The sequence below is a fragment of the Gobius niger genome (genome assembly GCF_951799975.1).
Source record: "Gobius niger genome assembly, chromosome: 3".
Classification (NCBI taxonomy): Eukaryota; Metazoa; Chordata; class Actinopteri; order Gobiiformes; family Gobiidae; genus Gobius; species Gobius niger.
Window position 1 is genome coordinate 41,131,599 of NC_136854.1, and position 19,987 is coordinate 41,151,585.

Consider the following 19,987-nt stretch of genomic DNA (forward strand, 5'->3'; position numbering starts at 1 on the left):
TTTTCTTTACATGTGACTGTAACTGTAACAAATGCAACATAAAACAGACTCTCAGACGTCCAGAGGCTCCTGGTTAAAGTTTATGAACTTTGTGCAGCCTCGAGTGCGTTCTCTGCACAGTCCAGTCAGGACCGAGCTGCAGGCACTGAGCGCACAGGCCAGGGGCGGATCAGAGGAGGGGGCTCAGTGGGCAGGGCCCCCCACACAAACACACTCCAGCATTAAAACTAAAAAAATATAATCCTGTCTCATCCTGTCCCTCAGATTAGGGAAATCGTTTACATATTTTCTGTTTGGACATTTCTTTCCAAAACTGTGTCTCTCCCATTGAGTTGTATCGGCTCCTGCTCCGACTGAAGCTATGACATGATAATCGAAAATAAATCTGAAACAAGTCCAGCCTTTACCTCCACACAGTTGTCGCAGACGGAGCAGTGCGAGCAGCGCGGCGGCCTGTAGAACCTGCAGGTGGAGCACCACTTCATCCGCACCTGGATCCCCCTGATCTCCACCGTTTTATACAGAGGAGCGCGGAAGTCGTCCTCTTTGTCCTCGTCCTCCTCGGCTGCAGAGAGAAAGAGTCGGTGGAGTCACAACAGGTTCATTTAGAGGTGAACGACGCGAGCGGACCGAGCTCTGACCTCGGGGGAAGATGCCGGGGTCCATGAACGTGGCCATGCAGAAGTTCGCCAGGACGAACAGGAAGATGACGCCATTGTAGATGGGGACGGCGACGGAGAATCGCTCCGACAGCCACGGGCACCTGCACACACGGAGTTCATCCAGATCAAATAAAGCAACATGAGGAAGTTAAAGGTCATTTATATAAAGAACAGGAAGTCAGTGTGTGTCTTCGAGGAGCTTTCTACTAATAATATTGTACAGAATAACAAGCTGTGAAACCTTAAAGGGGGGCATTTTGCAAAATGGACTTTTTCAAGCTTTACATCATGTCATTCTGTCATTCCCTCATTAAAAACATGCCTGAAGTGTTGCCTTGGCACATTCACGTATTTTTGAGTAATCTGTAAAAACTCTGATGGCGGCCATTTTAGGGATAGGTTTGCCTGAGTCCTCCTAGGAACGCCCCCACCTCCTGGAGACGCCTCCGAGCTTTCGTCACCAGCCGAGTAACCAACCACTGCTCCTCAGCAGAACCCCCTCCCCACTGATGCCACAGACAGCGTGTGGAGGGGGCGTGTCGGAAAGGCTCAGAGGTTCTTAAAGAGACAGAGGCCTATTTCAAGACATTCACTACAGCCATTTTGAGAGAACAACTTTATACAAGGCAGTTATTCTAATTTACTGCATTTACAGACCAACAGAAGGTTTGGTCATCATTGTAGTGTGATATAGACTGGTGCTATGTGATTGAAAAAAGCATAATACCCCCTCTTTAACATAAACAGAATCCCCCACACACTTCAGCTCTGGTACCGGTCCAGTGTTCATTTTGTCGACTAAAATATTTAGTCCTAATTTTAGTCAAAGTGATATTTTTGACGACTAAATCTGGACTAAAACTAAATTAAAAGTTTTTCATGAGACTAAAACTATGACTAAAATGTCCAGATATCTAAACGACTAAAATTGATTTTTTTTGGGGGACTAAATCTCGACTAAAACTAAATTAAAACATGTCAAAATGAACACTGCTGGAGACCACTGGTGTTGTACTGAATCATCAGGTAACCAGATGTTCCACATAGGGCTGGGAGATGAATACAATTAATTAAAAAAAAATGGCGTACAGTGCATCCAGAAATCACATCAGCCTGTCTAGGGACAACAGATGGAAATTAGCCTATGGCTAAAATCTGACATATTTACATATTTTATATGTTCATTAATATGTACTGTCCCTACTTAAATAAATAAATAAATAATTTTTTTTTAAAAAGTAAAAAAAATACCTTGCATTTTCTTACATTTTATAAAAAACTCGATTTAATTTAAATTCAATTTTTTATTTATTTCCGCCCTTTTAAAAACAAAATAACTGTTAAATAGTGTAAATATATTTTAATTATATGTATGTTTTTATTGCTCACATAAAAAAATAGATACAAGTTATACTTTATAACAGTGGCGCTCCCTCTGCTTTCTGATTGGATAATTGTCCTGAGACACAGACACATCATCTTTAGGAAATTTACAATGTACAAATCATTCTACTTCCCACAAAAATAATATATTTATGTTTACAATCTACAGACTCTTTCCATCTAAAATAAGCTTCTCTGTAGAGAATCTCTGCAGTTGATCCATCCTCAATGTCGCATGTGAGCTGCCAGCGTGGGCCGGCGCTCTGGGACTCATCTCCAGATGTGGAGCCAGGCTGGTGGTTAGAAACATCTGGCTGGAGGATTCACCTATTGCACATGTTTTTACCACTAATCTACGCAGACACGGGGAGAACATGAAACTCCACACAATATAGACAGAGATAGATATAGATAGATTTTCAGAAAATATTAATAGCTTTGACTTATCAACTCCATTTTGAATTCAAGCAGATTTTTGCCCAGCTCCACGTCCACCTCACGTGTGTTCAATTTAGTAACACCAGGGGAACCAGAGGAACCAGTGGAGAACCCAGAGACTTTCTGACCATCTGTGCTGCTTTACAAACTCAGAGTTTTCTTCATATGAAAGATCAGCAGAACCTTTTAAGTTTCTTCCGATAAAGTCAACCAACATCATAATCGTCCATACTGAGTAAAAAGAAAAAAAAAAAATGTTATTCGATTTTTTTTGGAGTCAAATAAATCCAGCCCGAGGTCGACCCCTGGACTTGACCGTTTCCCAACCTCAGATTTAAACTTCAACCTTCACAACGTGATGACATCGTGCGTCTATCTACACGCCCCACAGCCAACAGCACACACACACACACACACACATATATACAGTATACACACACACACACACACACACATACACACAGGGCCAGTGACAGGAGGGGGCGTCGGAGAGTGACAGATGTGGCCTATTTTCTCTGCTCTAATCCTGCCCTGCCCACGACTGGGACCGACCGCACAAGCTGATTACACGACGCACATATGCACCAAACACCACGTTTATCGAGCGTGGACGAGGCCGCGGCGAGCGAGGCGAGCGAGGCGAGCGAGGCGTCGCGGATCACAGAGTAAGATGAACATGAGGAGTCGCCACGTTCACATCTGAGCGAAAACCAAAACCACAGCGGCTGATTTCAGTCCTAAAAGTACAGAGGCTACTGGTCAAATATTACTCAAAATCACTCAGTCAAATCACAACTTAAGTATTGAAGTATTTGCAAGGGAAAATACTTATTAGGCCTGTCACAGTAACAGAGGTTTGATATATTGAGCCCCGAAAATATCGCGATAAACGATATCATTGAAGACCTTTCGATGCCACAGAAACAAAAAAAGCTTAAAAACGACAGAAGCTTTGTTTGAAAAGTACTTAAATATCCCACAATGAACAAGAAGTACAAAAACATACAATATACTTAGGGTCAGAATTAAAGTAGTATATTAGAAAAATGTGATGAAAAATGTAAATAAATGCTCCTGTCCTCGATAAACTCCCCGTCAGTGCCAGCCTCCGTGTTCTTAGCTTTCAAATGTTCAAACAAAACTTGTGCGTGTGTTCATGTGCAGCTTTGAGCAAACCAAGCTCAGCTGTAGAGACGTTTTTAAAGCAAGAGCCTCTAACAAACATACACTTTAAAAGGATTAGATGCAAGTTAGTCATTTTATGCTCACTACTGCCACCTCAGGTCTTATGTGTAACTGCACCTTCTATATGAAGCAACAACTTTTTGAGTGACAGTGCAGGATTTTAGACGTAGCTGTGGTGAACTGGTCTGAGGTCTCATGTCGGGGGAGGAAAATACATAATTTTAACATTTTTAAACACCGTATAGTCCCTTTAAAGCAGTACTAAGTAACTCTTCCCCCTAGAGGCCATAAGCGCAACTGCAGGTGTAGTAGCAAGTTACGATTTTTTGATTTATTAATTGCCTTGGAGAGTAAATACTACGCTGAAAGGCGAAGGGAGAGAGGGTTACTGTGCATCCAATTATACAACGGAAATATTTTTTTTCACTCAAACTTGGCTGTAAATACTGTTTAAAGTGACGTTAGCCCACAGTTAGCTTTGCCCGTTAGCATGTTAGCTTCTTCTTCGTGATTACATTAGTGTGTATTGCTTACTCCGCACCGGGGGCAGTCAAGTTGCAAACATGGTTTTCTGGCCAGAGACACCAGGGGGAGATGAAAGACCCTCCAATCATCCCATAAACACTTGTATTACCCCCACAGGGACTACGGAAAGGATTTATTAAGGCAAATAAGTTACTTAGTACTGCTTTAAAGTGTTTAAGAAGAAGTTTACAAATGTACAAATGTTATAAAATGTGCAAAATTAACCACCTGGTCTTTGATGTAAAGTAAGTAATAATAAATATTTCTTATTTTTTGTAAAGTCCCTCCTTCCTGGATCTAAGCAACTAATCAGAGTCTAGTATCCTCCCACGTTGACCAATAGATACAGACGGCATCTCGTCATAGAAGGGGGCGTGGCTTCGCCGAGGGGGAAAATAGAATCTTTAGAGAAACACTATTTTTCGTTCTTTTTATCCATTTTCTGGTAGAATATGAACTTATTTATCACACATAAAAAAAGTCAAGTGTAAATCGGGCCCATATGGATATTTTGTCGCAACAGATTGTTCAGTAGAAGTGAAAAAACGGCAGTTGTAGCAAGCGCTAGCTAACCGTTAGCATGAGCCCGATGCTAACATGTAGGATCAAGTTAGCATTCTCCGTTATTCATGTATTTATGGGCTGTTGAACCACTTTGCTCCTCCCCATGTCTTTGTATCTTTATTTAGTAGAAGCTATATTCATAATTCAGCATTTGTTAAAGTAGTTTTTGAATAATTAGAGAAAGTTTAGATTTTTTCAAAATTGTTTTCCCCCTTAACTGTTTTCAAAAATGACCATATATGGGCGATTCCAGAGATGCCGTCTGTATCTATGAAACGAGCTCTTCCTGTGAACCAGCCTGTGAGGTCCAATCAGGAGGGAGGGGGAGGAGCTTGATCGTTTACTTTTGAAAATCCTGCTCCTGCTCTCCTCATTTTGCGAACTAAGAAGGGCTTTCTGGTTAAAGAGGGGAGGGATTTGATTGTTATACTTTTAAATTTCACTCCATCTCTATCAAACCTACAGACTATCACTTTAAGTTGACTCCATCAGTGCATCCTCGAGCGGCATGTGGGAAAAATCTTGTAAAACACCACGTACTGTTCACGTAGAGTGCATTGTTAGCCTTTTAAAATGAAAAACATGGACAAACACACTGTTTAACGTTGGAGCCTTTCTAGAAATGTAGTGGATTAAAGCAAATCCTCATCAAAAACACAACTCGCGGCTCCGAAACCTCATGAGACCTAAAACGAAGAGCGTTTCCACATGTAAACACAGTCTCCTTCCTCCTCTCTGCGTCTTCCCTCGCTTCCCCTCGGCGACGTGTCCGTGAGATTAGAGATGACAGCCTGATACAACAGTGACTCACCGCTGACAGCGCCACAACAAAACCAGAGCCTCAATGGAGCGGCTTCATCACAAACTCGCTGAATGTTTGGACAGTTTGAAGTCAGCGCAGAGAAACGAGCGCTGCCGGATGGACCGCGGCTGAGAGGGCTTCGCTTATCAATAATCTGCCATGTTTGGAGGGCAATAAAGTTACAGCTTTAGGTCTTCGTACACACGGGATCGGATTGTTACTCGTGACTGGCATGCGTTTCCGATGACATCACACATAGTTCCGGCTGCAATTTTGAATTCCGAAGTAGCGTTATGCAGTACTATAACAAAAAAAAGTTTCTATTTTAGTCTAGTTTTAGTCGACTAAAATTAAAACTAATTTAGTCGACTTATATTTATAATATTCATAATAATCATATTTAATTGTGGTCCTCTGCTTCATGGAGCTGCTCCACATGAACAAAGCTCAGAGCTGATCATTTGGCAGTGAATTTACATGATATGAAGCTCTTTCAGACGGTTAATACAAGTTTGGATTATTTTAGTCTCTCCTTTTCATTTTTATTTAGTCTTATTTTAGTCGACTAAAATATCTGGACATTTTAGTCATAGTTTTAGTCCCTCATTCACTTCTTCCCTTTCATACCTTCCTTCCTTCCCTCCTTCAGTCACTCCCTTCCTTCCTTCACTCACTACTTTCACTCCTTCTTTCACTCCTTCCTTCACTACTTCCTTCACTACTTCCTTCACTACTTCCTTCCTTCCTTCACTCCCTCTTTCACTCCTTCCTTCACTCCCTCCTTCCTTCACTCCTTCTTTCACTCCTTCCTTCACTACTTCCTTCCTTCCTTCACTCCCTCTTTCACTCCTTCCTTCATTCCTTCCTTCACTACTTCCTTCACTACTTCCTTCCTTCCTTCACTCACTCTTTCACTCCTTCCTTCACTCCTTCCTTCACTACTTCCTTCACTACTTCCTTCCTTCCTTCACTCCCTCTTTCACTCCTTCCTTCACTCCCTCCTTCCTTCACTCCTTCTTTCACTCCTTCCTTCACTCCTTCCTTCCTTCCTTCACTCCCTCTTTCACTCCTTCCTTCACTCCCTCCTTCTTTCACTCCTTCCTTCACTCCTTCCTTCTCTCCGTCCTTCACTCCTTCCTTCACTCCTTCCTTCACTCCTTCCTTCACTCCTTCCTTCACTCCTTCCTTCACTCCCTCCTTCTTTCACTCCTTCCTTCCCTCCTTCCTTCACTCCTTCCTTCACTCCTTCCTTCACTCCTTCCTTCACTAGTTCCTTCACTACTTCCTTCCTTCCTTCCTTCATTCCCTCATTCACTTCTTCCTTTACTCCTTCATTCACTCCTTCCTTCATTCCCTCCTTCTCTCTGTCCTTCACTCCTTCATTGACTCCTTCCTTCACTAGTTCCTTCACTCCTTCCTTCATTCCCTCATTCACTCCTTCATTCACTCCTTCCTTCACTAGTTCCTTCTCTCCGTCCTTCACTCCTTTCTTCTGTCCTTCTCTCCGTCCTTCACTCCTTCCATCACTACTTCCTTCCTTCCTTCCTTCCTTCATTCCCTCATTCACTTCTTCTTTTTCATACCATCCTTCCTTCCCTCCTTCAGTCACTCCTTCCTTCACTCCTTCCTTCACTCCCTCCTTCTTTCACTCCTTCCTTCCCTCCTTCCTTCACTCCTTCCTTCACTCCTTCCTTCACTCCTTCCTTCACTCCTTCCTTCACTCCTTCCTTCACTCCCTCCTTCACTCCCTTCCCTCTTTCACTCCTTCCTTCACTCCTTCCTTCACTACTTCCTTCACTACTTCCTTCCTTCACTCCCTCCATCCTTCACTCCTTCCTTCACTCCTTCCTTCACTCCTTCCTTCACTCCTTCCTTCACTACTTCCTTCACTACTCCCTTCCTTCACTCCTTCCTTCACTCCTTCCTTCACTCCATCCTTCCTTCCTTCCTTCACTCCTTCCTTCATTCCCTCATTCACTTCTTCTTTTTCATACCATCCATCAGTCACTCCCTTCCTTCCTTCACTCCCTTCCTTCCTTCACTCCCTCCTTCACTCCTTCCTTCACTCCTTCCTTCCTTCCTTCCTTCCTTCCTTCCTTCACTCCTTCCTTCACTCCTTCACTCCCTCCTTCACTCCCTCCTTCACTCATTCCTTCACTCCTTCCTTCCCTCCTTCAGTCACTCCTTCCTTCACTCCTTCCTTCACTCCCTCCTTCACTCCCTCCTTCACTCCCTCCTTCACTCCCTCCTTCACTCCTTCCTTCACTCCTTCCTTCACTCCTTCCTTCCTTCCTTCACTCCCTCCTTCACTCCTTCCTTCACTCCTTCCTTCCTTCCTTCACTCCTTCCTTCACTCCTTCCTTCCTTCACTCCTTCCTTCACTCCTTCACTCCTTCCTTCACTCCCTCCTTCACTCCCTCCTTCACTCCTTCCTTCACTCCTTCCTTCACTCCCTCCTTCACTCCTTCCTTCACTCCTTCACTCCTTCCTTCACTCCTTCACTCCTTCCTTCACTCCTTCCTTCACTCCTTCCTTCCTTCCTTCACTCCTTCCTTCACTCCTTCCTTCACTCCTTCCTTCCTTCCTTCACTCCTTCTTTCACTCCTTCCTTCACTCCTTCCTTCACTCCTTCCTTCACTCCTTCCTTCCTTCCTTCACTCCCTCCTTCACTCCTTCCTTCACTCCTTCCTTCCTTCCTTCACTCCCTCCTTCACTCCTTCCTTCACTCCTTCCTTCCTTCCTTCACTCCCTCCTTCACTCCCTCCTTCACTCCTTCCTTCACTCCTTCCTTCCCTCCTTCAGTCACTCCTTCCTTCACTCCTTCCTTCACTCCCTCCTTCACTCCTTCCTTCACTCCTTCCTTCACTCCTTCACTCCCTCCATCACTCCCTCCTTCCTTCACTAGTTCCTTCATTCCCTCATTCACTTCTTCCCTTTCATACCATCCTTCCTTCCCTCCTTCACTCCCTTCCTTGTCGCTCCCTTCCTTCCTTCACTCCTTCCTTCCTTCCTTCACCCCCTTCCGTCACTCCTTCCTTCACTCCCTCCTTCACTCCTTCCTTCACTCCTTCCTTCACTCCTTCCTTCACTCCCTCCTTCACTCCTTCCTTCACTCCTTCCTTCACTCCTTCCTTCACTCCTTCCTTCACTCCTTCCTTCACTCCTTCCTTACCTCCCTCCCTTCCTCCCTCCCTCCCTCCCTCCTTCTCTCCCTCCCTCCGCCCTCAAACCAAACTCACGTGAAGCAGAAGAACAGCGTGGTGGATCCGACCAGGAAGAACGTGGCCGCGGACACCGGGACGTATCGCGAGGGCCGGAGCGGCCTGGGCGCCGGGACCCCGGTGTGAGGGAGGGGCGAGGACGACGTGCCGCGCCCCCCTTTGCTGCTGCTCCCCCCGGGCATGGCGTCCTGAGAGGGGCTGCGAGGCGACTGCTACTGCTGCTGCGGCGGCGGCGGCGACGGGCCGTGTGTCATTCGCAACAGCAGGGCGGGCGCAGGGCGGGCATGGCGGCCGCCGAGGCGTGCTCGAAAAAGTCCAAGGACGCAAAGTTTAAACAGCGTTAAGAGAAATGATCAAAAACAAAGTGAAAAAAAATAGGGATATGTTGTTTTTGCTGGTGGATGAGCGAAAATTAAATCCAGAAAAAGAAGCAATGACAGACTAGTGGCTTCCGAATGATATCGTTTGTGGTGGGAATGTGCAAGAAGTGGATAAAAAGGTGCACAAAATGTAAGTGACGGTGCAAAAATGGCGGCACAAAAGATTCATGTGTGTGGGAGATTTCGAGGGAGCTTTCTTCGACGAGCGGTTTGACGAGTCCAGTGACTTTTGCTCCCGGGTGTGGCTGGTGAACTGATATGAACGAGGCTTCAACAGTCGCTTATCGTAACACTTGCGGTTGATCAAAAAGGTGCTTTCAGATGAGCAAATTCAAAAATAAAAAGCACTGGTTTGGCTCTTTAAGGTCCTAACGTGATGCGAGCCTTTAAGGAAGTGAAAAAGCAGCAAAGGTACAAAAGGAAAAAAAACAAGAAGAAGAAGCAAAACTAATGATGTTTCTGAAAGTTTTTAGTTCCGAACAGGAGCACAAATCTCAGTCCCGAACGTGTATTAGAAACCGCAGTCTTTGGACGGGCCAGTGGAGCAGCCTGGTTTTCCGGTGTTGAGGCATTGCCTGGACTTTTTGCGCGGGGGGGGGGGGGGGGGCGCCTCGCTCACACCGCCACCGCCGATCCTCTCCGCTCCACAGAGGCAGCGATCGCTTCGAGCGGGGAGGAAAACGGCGCGTTCCCGAACATTCCCGATCCGACGCGATCCGCAGGAAAATCCATCAAAGTGATTCGATCGACGTCGCCTTCTTTCAAAGCTGTTGTTGTTTCACATTCACGTTAGATTTCTCTCCATCGTCGCCTCCGGGGAGCGTCCGCGGATCCCTTCCCCAGGCAGGAGCGCCCGGGCTTGGGTAACACCCTCGCCACGGCCGTCCCTCAGGAGCCGCGCTCTCCGAGGGGTTATTTGTAAACTGTTAATGCTTTGGAAAAACAGCAACCGACGTGAGGGGGAAATGTCTCGTGCTTTGAAGGTTTCAGACTCGGGAGGGTTTGGAGCTGGAGATGTAGAGTCAGCAGGTCGTCCGAGACTTTAAACGAAACAGAGAGACCTGGAAAGAGAAAAGAAATATGTAAAGAGCAGCGAAGAGTATGAAAAGCAGGTACTAGGGCTGTGCAATTAATCGAAATTCGATTACGAGTTCGATTATTACACTAAACGATTTTAACGATAAGTTCTTTTTAAAGTTTTTTTTTTCTTTCAATTTTTTCTCCAATTCTTTTTTTTATTTCTGTTTTTTTATTTAAAGTTTTTTTTTTTCTTGCGTTATTTCACGGCGCTGGGATTTTTTTTCCCTTCGCTTTTCACCTGCCATGGCTCGTGCTTTTGCCTGACATAAAAACAAACGGCGCTGTGTGATGATGTCATCAGGCCGCGCTGGTGTGAGGGCTGGCCAGCAGGGGGCAGGTGTGAAACAGAGACCTCTCCCATAACCCCTTAACTCCCACCTGAACCGAGCACATTTACTTTACAGTTTGGCTTTAACCCCAGTCCAAAAACTTCTGGGAAAAAGCTGTGAAAATAGCAACAAAACTGAGACGAAAACAATGATGGAAATGTGACAAAAAAGTGACGAAATATTGATGAAAAAGTGGCAAAAATGTCACAAGAAATTGACAAGAAATTGACAAAAAATTGACGAAAAAACGACAAAAATGTGACAAAATGTGACCAAAAAATGACCAAATATAACAACAAAAATACAAATATGTGACAAAAAATGAAAAAAAAAAATGAAAAAAAAGGTGATAAAAATGGACGAAAAAATGACAAAAATGTGACAAAAAGCTACAAAAATGAGTTGAACACCCAACAAAAAAATGATGGAGAAAAAAATCTGATGACGTGAGAAAATAGATCCTCTCGGTTCAGGCGGGAGTTAAGAGGTTAATCGAGGCCAACTTGAAATCATTTGTACTTTTATGACTGTTCAGAAAACAGAAAATATTCAGTTTTTTTAATAATAAATATATAAATAAAACAAAGACTTTTTTTTTTAATAATCGTGATTTCAATTATGACAAAAATAATCGGGATTATTATTTTTTCAATAATCGAGCAGCCCTAGCAGGTACCGGAAAAATAAAAGCCTTAGATCTAAGCTTTGATGCTGTTGGTCCAGAGACAGTGCTGACCTCTTGACCCCCACCTAAACCGAGCACATTGTCTCCAATTTGGCTTGACCCAAATCTAAAACCTTCTTGCAAAAATTGTCGAAAAGGAGACGAAAAAGCAGAAACGTGACACAAAATGTGACAAAGACGTGCTAGAAAAGCAACAAAAACACGATATAAAAGCAACAAAAAAAGCAACGAATAAGCAAAAAAACAATGACGAAAACATGACAAAAAGAGACGAAAACGTGGGGCTGCAGCTAACGATTATTTTGTTAATCGATTAATCTACCACTTATTCTTACAATTAATCGCATGGCTGTGAATGGTGTATGAACATTTTATTTATTTATTCTTTTTTTAATCACATAAAGCTAAAGTGGCATCGCTTGAGGACGTGTTGATGGAGTAAACTTTAAGTGAATGCTTGTTGGAGGCTCTTAGTGCCTCCATGTACAAAACACTACAGACCCTAACTTTAAAAGGGACTAGATGCAAGTTGGCCATTGTATGCTCACTACTGCCACCTCAGGTCATACGGGTAACTGCAGGTTCTATATTAAGCTCGTGCATGACGGCAATTCGGACCCGAAGTAACTACTTTTTGAGTGACAGTGCAGGATTTTAGAGGCAGTTTGAGGTGAACAGCTCGGTTAAGGTGGGGGGTAAGAGGTTAAAAAAGTGACTGTGTCGTTTCAGCTCAAATAAATGATTCCCCCCACCCACCCACACATTTTTTTCTTATTTTCCCATTGATAATATTATACCTATTTCCCCCCATTATTCTCATTTTTTGCCTTTTTTTTTGCCACAATTTCCTCCAAATTTTCCACAAATTATTCCCCATTTTTCGCACATTTCTTGACATTGGAGATGATGCCGATATTGTACATTTAAATCTTCCACACTGTTCCATTTCTGGTTCTAGATGAGAAGTAGTTTAGTTCAGGTATCGGAAAAAAGTATGTTCTGATTCTTGTATAAAATTAAACTACTAAAACGTAATATTATGCACAGCGCCGGTTACAAACGTATCATTGTGACATGAAGTTCTGCTTTAAATGTATCCAATAATAGACTGAAGCGATTATTGCAACACATTATTTTGACACATTGAACTCCCAATGTTGAGAAACAGTCGCACATCACGAGGCCAAGAGGCAAAATGCACTGAACGTATCATGTGACTCTCGCTTTATAGACCGTGTACAACAGTGAAGTACTGTTACTATGTTGTGGGCCTCGGAGGTCGAAAACACACACAAAATAACTCGACATAAGTAAAGATATAAAGACAGAAAGATACAAGTTCATTTGCATTTTAAAATCTCTGACATTGTTGTGGTTTTGACGATGAAAAAAGTGTTTAGGTATTGAAATAATAAATTAGGGCTGCAACTAACGATTATTTTGTCATCGATTAATCTATCGAATATTTTTTACGATTAATCGATTCATTGCTTGGCTGTGAATGGTGTAGGAAAATTTGATTTTTTTCAAAAAAATGATCACATAAAGCTAAAGTGGCGCCACTTGAGGACATGTTTTGTTTAGTTTAGTTTATTTGAGCAATTTCAAGTTCCAAGTTGTTACAAAAGAAGAGAAACACATTAATGCCCAAAAGGGAGTCGGCTGAAGCAAACAAGGCTTATTTATGCCGACCCCTTTAAACGTATTTACAAACTTTACAACTGCCGTTCTTTTACATTCCGGTTTGTTCTCTGAGACCAGCTCATTATGGTACAATTAAGATATACATAACCAGAATCAACACATGGATTTGGTTATAGATACATAACCATAATCAAACATAGGAAATAAGTTTACATAGTCTTTGGTACAGAATCAGGTTTGGAATACTGTCTTATAGTACATTCTTAAATATGGAATGGAATGGTGACAGGTTATTGCTGCCGTCTGATGCTGCCCCATATAGAACAATCATTGCTATATTTATATACACCTGTACATGGACAGTACGTGCATATATAAACATATGGTTTCCATGTTGATGGAGAAACTTAAAGTGAATGTTTGTTGGAGGCTCTTGGCGCTAATTCTGCTTCTGATTGGATGAGACACAGACGGATATTTATGAAATTTACAATATACAAAACACTACAGACCCAAACATGAAAAACAGGTTTTCATCAAAAATACTACATTTTCATGTCTTTTTGGCTCTATTTGAGTCTGTGTGAACCAGAAAACGATTAATCGATTACTAAAATAGTTGTCGACTATTTCAATAATCGATTAGTCGTCGATTAATCGATTAGTCGTTTCAGCCCTATAATAAATAAATGAAACCTTTAGATCCAAGTGTTGATGCTGTTGGTCATCAAAACTTGATGAAAAAGTGAGTGGAGGATCGGGGGTGAAATGGGGAAAATAAAGTGAAAACAAAAGGTGAAAGAAATTGTGAAAAAGTGGAAAAAAATTGTGGATAAAAAGTGGAAAAGTTGGGGGTGCTGCCTGGGACGGGGTACCATTAACCCGTTACCCCTCCTGCCTTAACCCACTGCATCTTCTCCAGTCCGTCTTTACCCAAATCTAAAAGCTTCTTGAAAAAAGCATCAAAAACGAGAAGAAAACGGGATGGGAAACACTTCATTTTACACTACACTTGATATATTGTACCTGCCACTTTTAGTACAACATACTGTGCTCTGTAACAATGTGTAGTAACATGTACCTACAGGTTAGATACACAATGGAATAATGGAATAAGACAAAACTCTAACCCTAACCGTAAAGGAACAGGCCACCGTTCTTTCATACTGAGATATGTTCTTACCTGAGCTTAGACGAGTTGATGCGTATCTGTCTGGTCTTTGTGCGTGCGCTAAGTCATGCAAAAAGACCAAAGATGTTGTCATCATTTGGCCTCTCCCAATAAATTCCTATAGCTCCAAACGGGGGTGAAGCTAGAAGCGACGAGGGCTGAAAGATATATCGTATTGATATCGACATATGAACATTTGAGGTATTAATATCGAAAAAGAAACATTAACTATATAGATTTAAGTTTAAGTTTAATGGTTTTGTATAGCCCGATATCACAACAGAAGTCGCCTCACAGCTGCACCAAACATCAAGGCAATAAAACAGAGCAATAAATATGACAATTAAAAGTTCAGGTAAATATAATGGCAAATATAATGTCCAACAGGAGGTAGCGACGAGCGGCGTGGGCGTCCCCCGTCCTTAGACTCTCCAGGACGGCAAGGAAAAACTCAAAAACCCGGCAGGAGAAAAGAGAAACCTTGGGGAGAACCACAGAAGGAGAGATCCGCTCCCATGGACGGACAGGCTATAGACAGGCTATATTTTCATCAATAAAACTGCACTTTCTCTTATTGTGTTTTCATTTTTCTGAAAAATGCTTGGTTTTTACCTTGCCCATAGTTATATCATATCGAGATATGAAATTTTGTCCATATCGATCAGCCCTAGAAGCGACCAAACTCTTCCACGGACACAAAGCCCAGACAGGTACACATCAACTTGTCTAAGCTCAGGTAAGAACATATCTCAGTATGGGAAAACGGCGGCCTGTTCCTTTAAGAAATAACCCTAAAGGTCTTATTACATTATACAAAGTACTAATACACATTATTCCATTGTGTATCTAACCTGTAGGTACAAGTTATTACACATTGTTACAGAGCACACTTACTATAGATACAGACAGCATCTCTGGAATCGCCCATATATGGTCATTTTTGAAAACAGTTAAGGGGGAAAACAATTTTGAAAAAATGTACATTTTCTCTAATTACTCAAAAACTACTTTAACAAATGCTGAAATATGAATATAGTTTCTACTAAATAAAGATACAAAGACATAAATACATGAATAACGGAGAATGCTAACTTGATGCTACATGTTAGCATCGGGCTAATGCTAACGGTTAGCTAGCGCTTGCTACAACTGCCGTTTTTTTCACTTCTACTGAACAATCTGCTGTGAGAAAATATCCATATGGACCCAATTTACACTTGACTTTATTTGTATGTGTGTGATAAATAAGTTGATATTCCACCAGAAAATGGCAAAAAAGAGTGAACAATTGTGTTTCTCTAAAGATTCTATTTTCCCCCTCGGCGAAGCCACGCCCCCTTCTATGACGAGATGCCGTCTGTATCTATGTTACTACATTGTACTAAACAAAATTCAGTATAACGTATCCAGGTAGAGTAAAATAAAGTGTTACCCGAGGATGAAAACACAATAAAAAAGCCCCAGTTGGCACAAAAAAACCCCACTAAAGAACAAGCAACAAAAGAGCAACAAAAGCAGGTACAACTTTGTGATGAAAACACAATAAAAAAGCCACAAAAGAACAACAAGAAATTAGATAAAAAAGAACGTGAAAAATAGTGATGACAACACGGCACCAACGAAGCAAGAATCAGTTTAGATCGTCTGTCCAGCTCCAGTCAAGAAGCTTTTAGATTTGGGTAAAGCTGAACTGGAGAAAACACAGTCGGTACAGGCCTAAGTAAGAGAAAAATCTGAAAGTATCGGCATCGTAAACCAAATATCCAGTGCTGATGGTGAGTAAACTGCTCGCCCAAGTACACGGCATGGCAAAACCATTGTAGGCATTTTTTCCTAGGCAAGTTTTGACTCTTGCCTATTGCAAAACGCTGATGAATCACTCTCTTCCACCCCGGCCAAGTGATGAAACAGAGCTTGAACTTAATGCCCTGAGAACTCACCGTCCAAAACAGCTTAGTTCCCCTTTTCCCCCCTCCCTCAGCTTTCCTGCTTTTACAACGAGATATCACACACTTACACCACAAACATGCAAAACGTGTACACAAGGCACCTCCCCTAAAGTAACCAATCCCATACCAAATCCCCCCCCATCACCCATTGTCCTGCTGGAGTGAAGGGCTCGCTCCAAACGCTCCCCAAAAACCCCTAGACAGACACAATAGCACCTTCCCCCGGTTGTCGCTGGGTGTGTAATGGCCCGCTGCAGTGCCTCCCAACGCGGGGTGAAGCAGGCGCATTAGCCGGGGCTCCTTCTGGGCTTTCCCTTCCCCACACACACACACGCACATTTGTCGTCTTAATCCGCACGGCTCGAGCGCAATGTTAGCTTTAAAAAAAAGGCCATAAACTAAACACGAAGATGGATGTGGAACACGCGCAAAGCGGAATGACGCTAAATCGCCCTGGGTTGACAGCTCGGTGAGCAACAGTGGCAACCTCCCAGTTTTCTGTAAGCATGATTACGAACCGTGTAATGTGCCTCATGTGATTCTCCCTTCAACTAAACAAGCTCTCGGCTCAGAAAAGTAACATCTAAAGGGGTGCCAGAGTAGATATAGCAAAAAAAATGTTATCGCTGCATTGAGCGTATCTCGCTGCCAATGCGCGGGGCATGTGCGGGGTGGGGACGCGAAAGGCAAATAAGTGGGTGTGTAAGCGAAATCCAACCAGGTCTGCAATTGCTTTGTAATTAATCGGGGTTTAATTGCAAGCTTTTGTAGATCGCGACAAACGGCTCACGTTTTGTTGGGGGGGGGAACAGGGTGGAGATGAGAGGTCTCTTTTGGATAGATGTCATTACGCACGAAACGACAGCGCGAGACGATACCGGTTGGGTGAAATAAGTAGGTTTTTTTTGCAAGTTGGAATACGTGTAGATGCCGAGGGGATGTGTGGCCGGGTAAAAGCGAGCGTCTGTAGGTTTCATTTACTGTGTGTGTTTTACCGTTAGTTGCAACGGTCAGCGTCTTAGCATTGGTTAGCGGCTAAATGCTAACACCAAACTCACCTGATTTCCGTGACTCCCGGGCCATAAATTAAAAAAAAAGGGCAAAAAGGTAGGTTCCCTCCGGGTGAAAGAAAGAAGGGACAACGCCTCGCATCCAGAAACCATCCACTCCCCCAAAGCAGCAGCAGCAGCAGCAGCAGCGGTGCCAGGAGGATCCTCTTCAAGCTACACGGCGTCAAAGCTAATTTACATGAAGGGGCAGGTTAGCTAGCTCACCCCGGCCATTTAAATGCCCCGTGCCTTAATGTTTGAAACTCCCGTGATCTCCCGATGCAGAGGCGTGTAAATCCCGTGACATCTAGGTGCTTTCCGTGTCCGTGAGTCCTGCGGTTTGGAGGTTTCCAGAGGCCGTCATGTTTGCTGCTGGCGAAACTAACAAAACTCACGGTGGCACAAGCCTTCAAGTTGCACGGCACGGCTGTGGCAACGACAGCGCCGCTGATTGGACGAAGCGAACGTCAATCCAAATATGCGTGGATCTGATTGGTTTGGGAGTAACGACGCCCCTCCTTTCATGAGGAAGTGTAAAAAAATACTCTTTAAATGTAATTTTAAGTACATTTCGCTTTCTTATAACGCGCACTAAAATACATTAAGTGCATTATTATTGTCGCGAAAATATTTTTTACTTACTCGTATAAAACAGTTTAATACCGCACACATATTACGGTAATAAAATAGTAATAATCATTTCAGAAAAATAAAAAGACCAAAAATGGTAGGTACACTGACATAAAAAATATTATTACATAAATATAATGCAATATTACTATTTTTAAAAATATTTTTTCATTATTTTAATTTAGTATTATTTTAATTATTATGCCTGTATTTCTTTTAATCTACTTAATAAAGTGAGTTACACACCAAATGGTTGCTCGGACCAGCAGATAGTGTGTGACTTGTTGACCGATGTGTTAAGAAGATAATCCTGATGGTAATATAATTTATTGTTGCTAAGCATAAGCCGTTTCAGACATGAGGTTTTAATCCCTAATGCGACACACTGACACAGTAACGTATGCTGGCCCTGGACCAGCTCACATCAGGGATAGATGGATGTTTAGGTTGGAAATAATCAGCACAACATTCATTTTGTGTTTGTACTTGGACACGAGTGCCTTTTTAGAGAGTATTACAAAAGGTTGGGCCGGTGGCCAAGATTTTCTACAGGAAGAGGTGAGCAGAATTCAGCTGCTTCCTACGTCTGTCTACAAGGTTACTTAACATCATTTAAAAACCTGTTTAAAAAGTGTATAGGGGTTGGAAGAGCCAAGGACTTGATTAATCAGTCTACTCCAAATCCAAGACACGATCATCCTCCTCAGAGTTACGGTGATGCTTATTACAGTATTATGCACTGTTCCTACAAACAAATAAATAAACAAATATACAAAAATAAAACAATAACTAGATTTACTAATTACTGGTCTGCTATACTATTGCTGCTGCTACTACAAACACCATTAGCAAGTCACTTTAGATGGTGACTCTCTGTTTACCCTTTGATAGACTTTCTTCAGCCTCTCTCACACAAAGGAAAGATTCAAATCTGCTCAGCGGTCATAGGGTTAAGCCACTCAATCAACTCTTCATCCGCTGCGGCACAAAGAAAAACAGGCCTGCAAATAAAGCAGGATAACGTACAGTGGGGTAAACTAAAGCAATTGGATCGGAGAGTCTGTGCCCTCTGCCAGTTGGCATCTGAGCACAAATCCCAAACCTGAGGGGCAATCTGGACTCAACAATAGATTATTTTATGGATGACCCAAATACATTAAGGGGATGGACAAAAGCAGTTCAGCCTCTTTGTTCGTAAAATGGTTTGGGAAGCAGCTGCGTCCAAATAAACACATTAATAACAGCATAGTTCTTGTTTTAATTAAAAGTTCAGCCATCACACACATTTTCACAGCCATCAAAAATATATATTTTTGTGTTTTCAAAAGACTGTACATAAACGCTACTCCTGTTCAAGTGCCCAAGTTGTACATGAACGTAAAATTACTCCAAAAACATAATTTTCGTGCAACTATCAGCCACAATAAGCCATTTCTATTTGCAATCCTCCAAAACTAATTTACAAGGCACTTGCATCGTTCACAGTGTTACAGTAAAATAACAAGAATAAAACAATTCAAGCTTTGTGCTCAAAGTGCAAAAGTCCGAAGCTACATTAAATTGTAGCGTTTATTTACAACAGGGGAAGGCAACGTCAGGCCCGCGGTCCAAATCTGCACCTAAACATAAATCCTATGGCCCCCCCGATGATTTAGTGAAATGTGAATGCACATAACAGAGGTCTAAACACTTAAAAAATACAGAAAATATTGTCAATTTCACAAAATATTCCTTGGTGAGGCTTCCCCGTTTAGAGTGCTTGACTTTGGGCCGACTTGTGGAGGCTTGGCCCTCCCTTTAAAGGTAAAAAACATTGTCCCGCCAAGTAAACAAGGCCTACCCCTGATCTACAGCAACTTAAATTAAACATGTAAAACACTACAGTTACATTACATTTACAGTCGTAACCACGGTTCTCTGAGTGAGGACTGTCTCCACTCGTACATCATCATCATGTATGTTTTTTATTTTTGCGTGAACAGTGAAAGCACCGCAGGCACACTGTGTTTATACTTGGTTGAGTTTAACTTCTACCTGAGTCTGACTGTTTGGACCCTTCTCTACGTATAAAACAATAACAGTATTTCTAGATCTAAGCTGCTAGTGCGTTGCTGCTTGTATATTCTGTATTGTCTGTGTTCCATCCATCCATCCATCCATTTTCTTCCGCTTTATCCGGGGTCGGGTCGCGGGGGCAGCAGTCTCAGCAGAGATGCCCAAACTTCCCGATCCACACACACCTCCTCCAGCTGTTCTGGGGGGACCCCGAGGCGACACCAGGCCAGCTCGG

The 19,987-nt window shown here is 42.7% G+C and overlaps 1 protein-coding gene across 1 annotated transcript in view; it reads right to left on the reverse strand.

The window, feature by feature from the left end:
* LOC306960798 (palmitoyltransferase ZDHHC5-A-like) overlaps positions 1-9,134 on the reverse strand; it is a 30,924-nt gene extending 21,790 nt beyond the window's left edge. Inside the window, exons 1-3 of the mRNA XM_079553354.1 lie at positions 8,799-9,134; positions 642-763; positions 408-565 (exon numbers count right to left, since the gene is read on the reverse strand). Of these exons, the coding sequence (XP_079409480.1) occupies positions 408-565; positions 642-763; positions 8,799-8,962 (444 nt within the window). The 5' untranslated portion in view covers positions 8,963-9,134. The remainder of the gene's footprint in view (positions 1-407; positions 566-641; positions 764-8,798) is intronic.
* Positions 9,135-19,987: the final 10,853 nt, after the last annotated feature.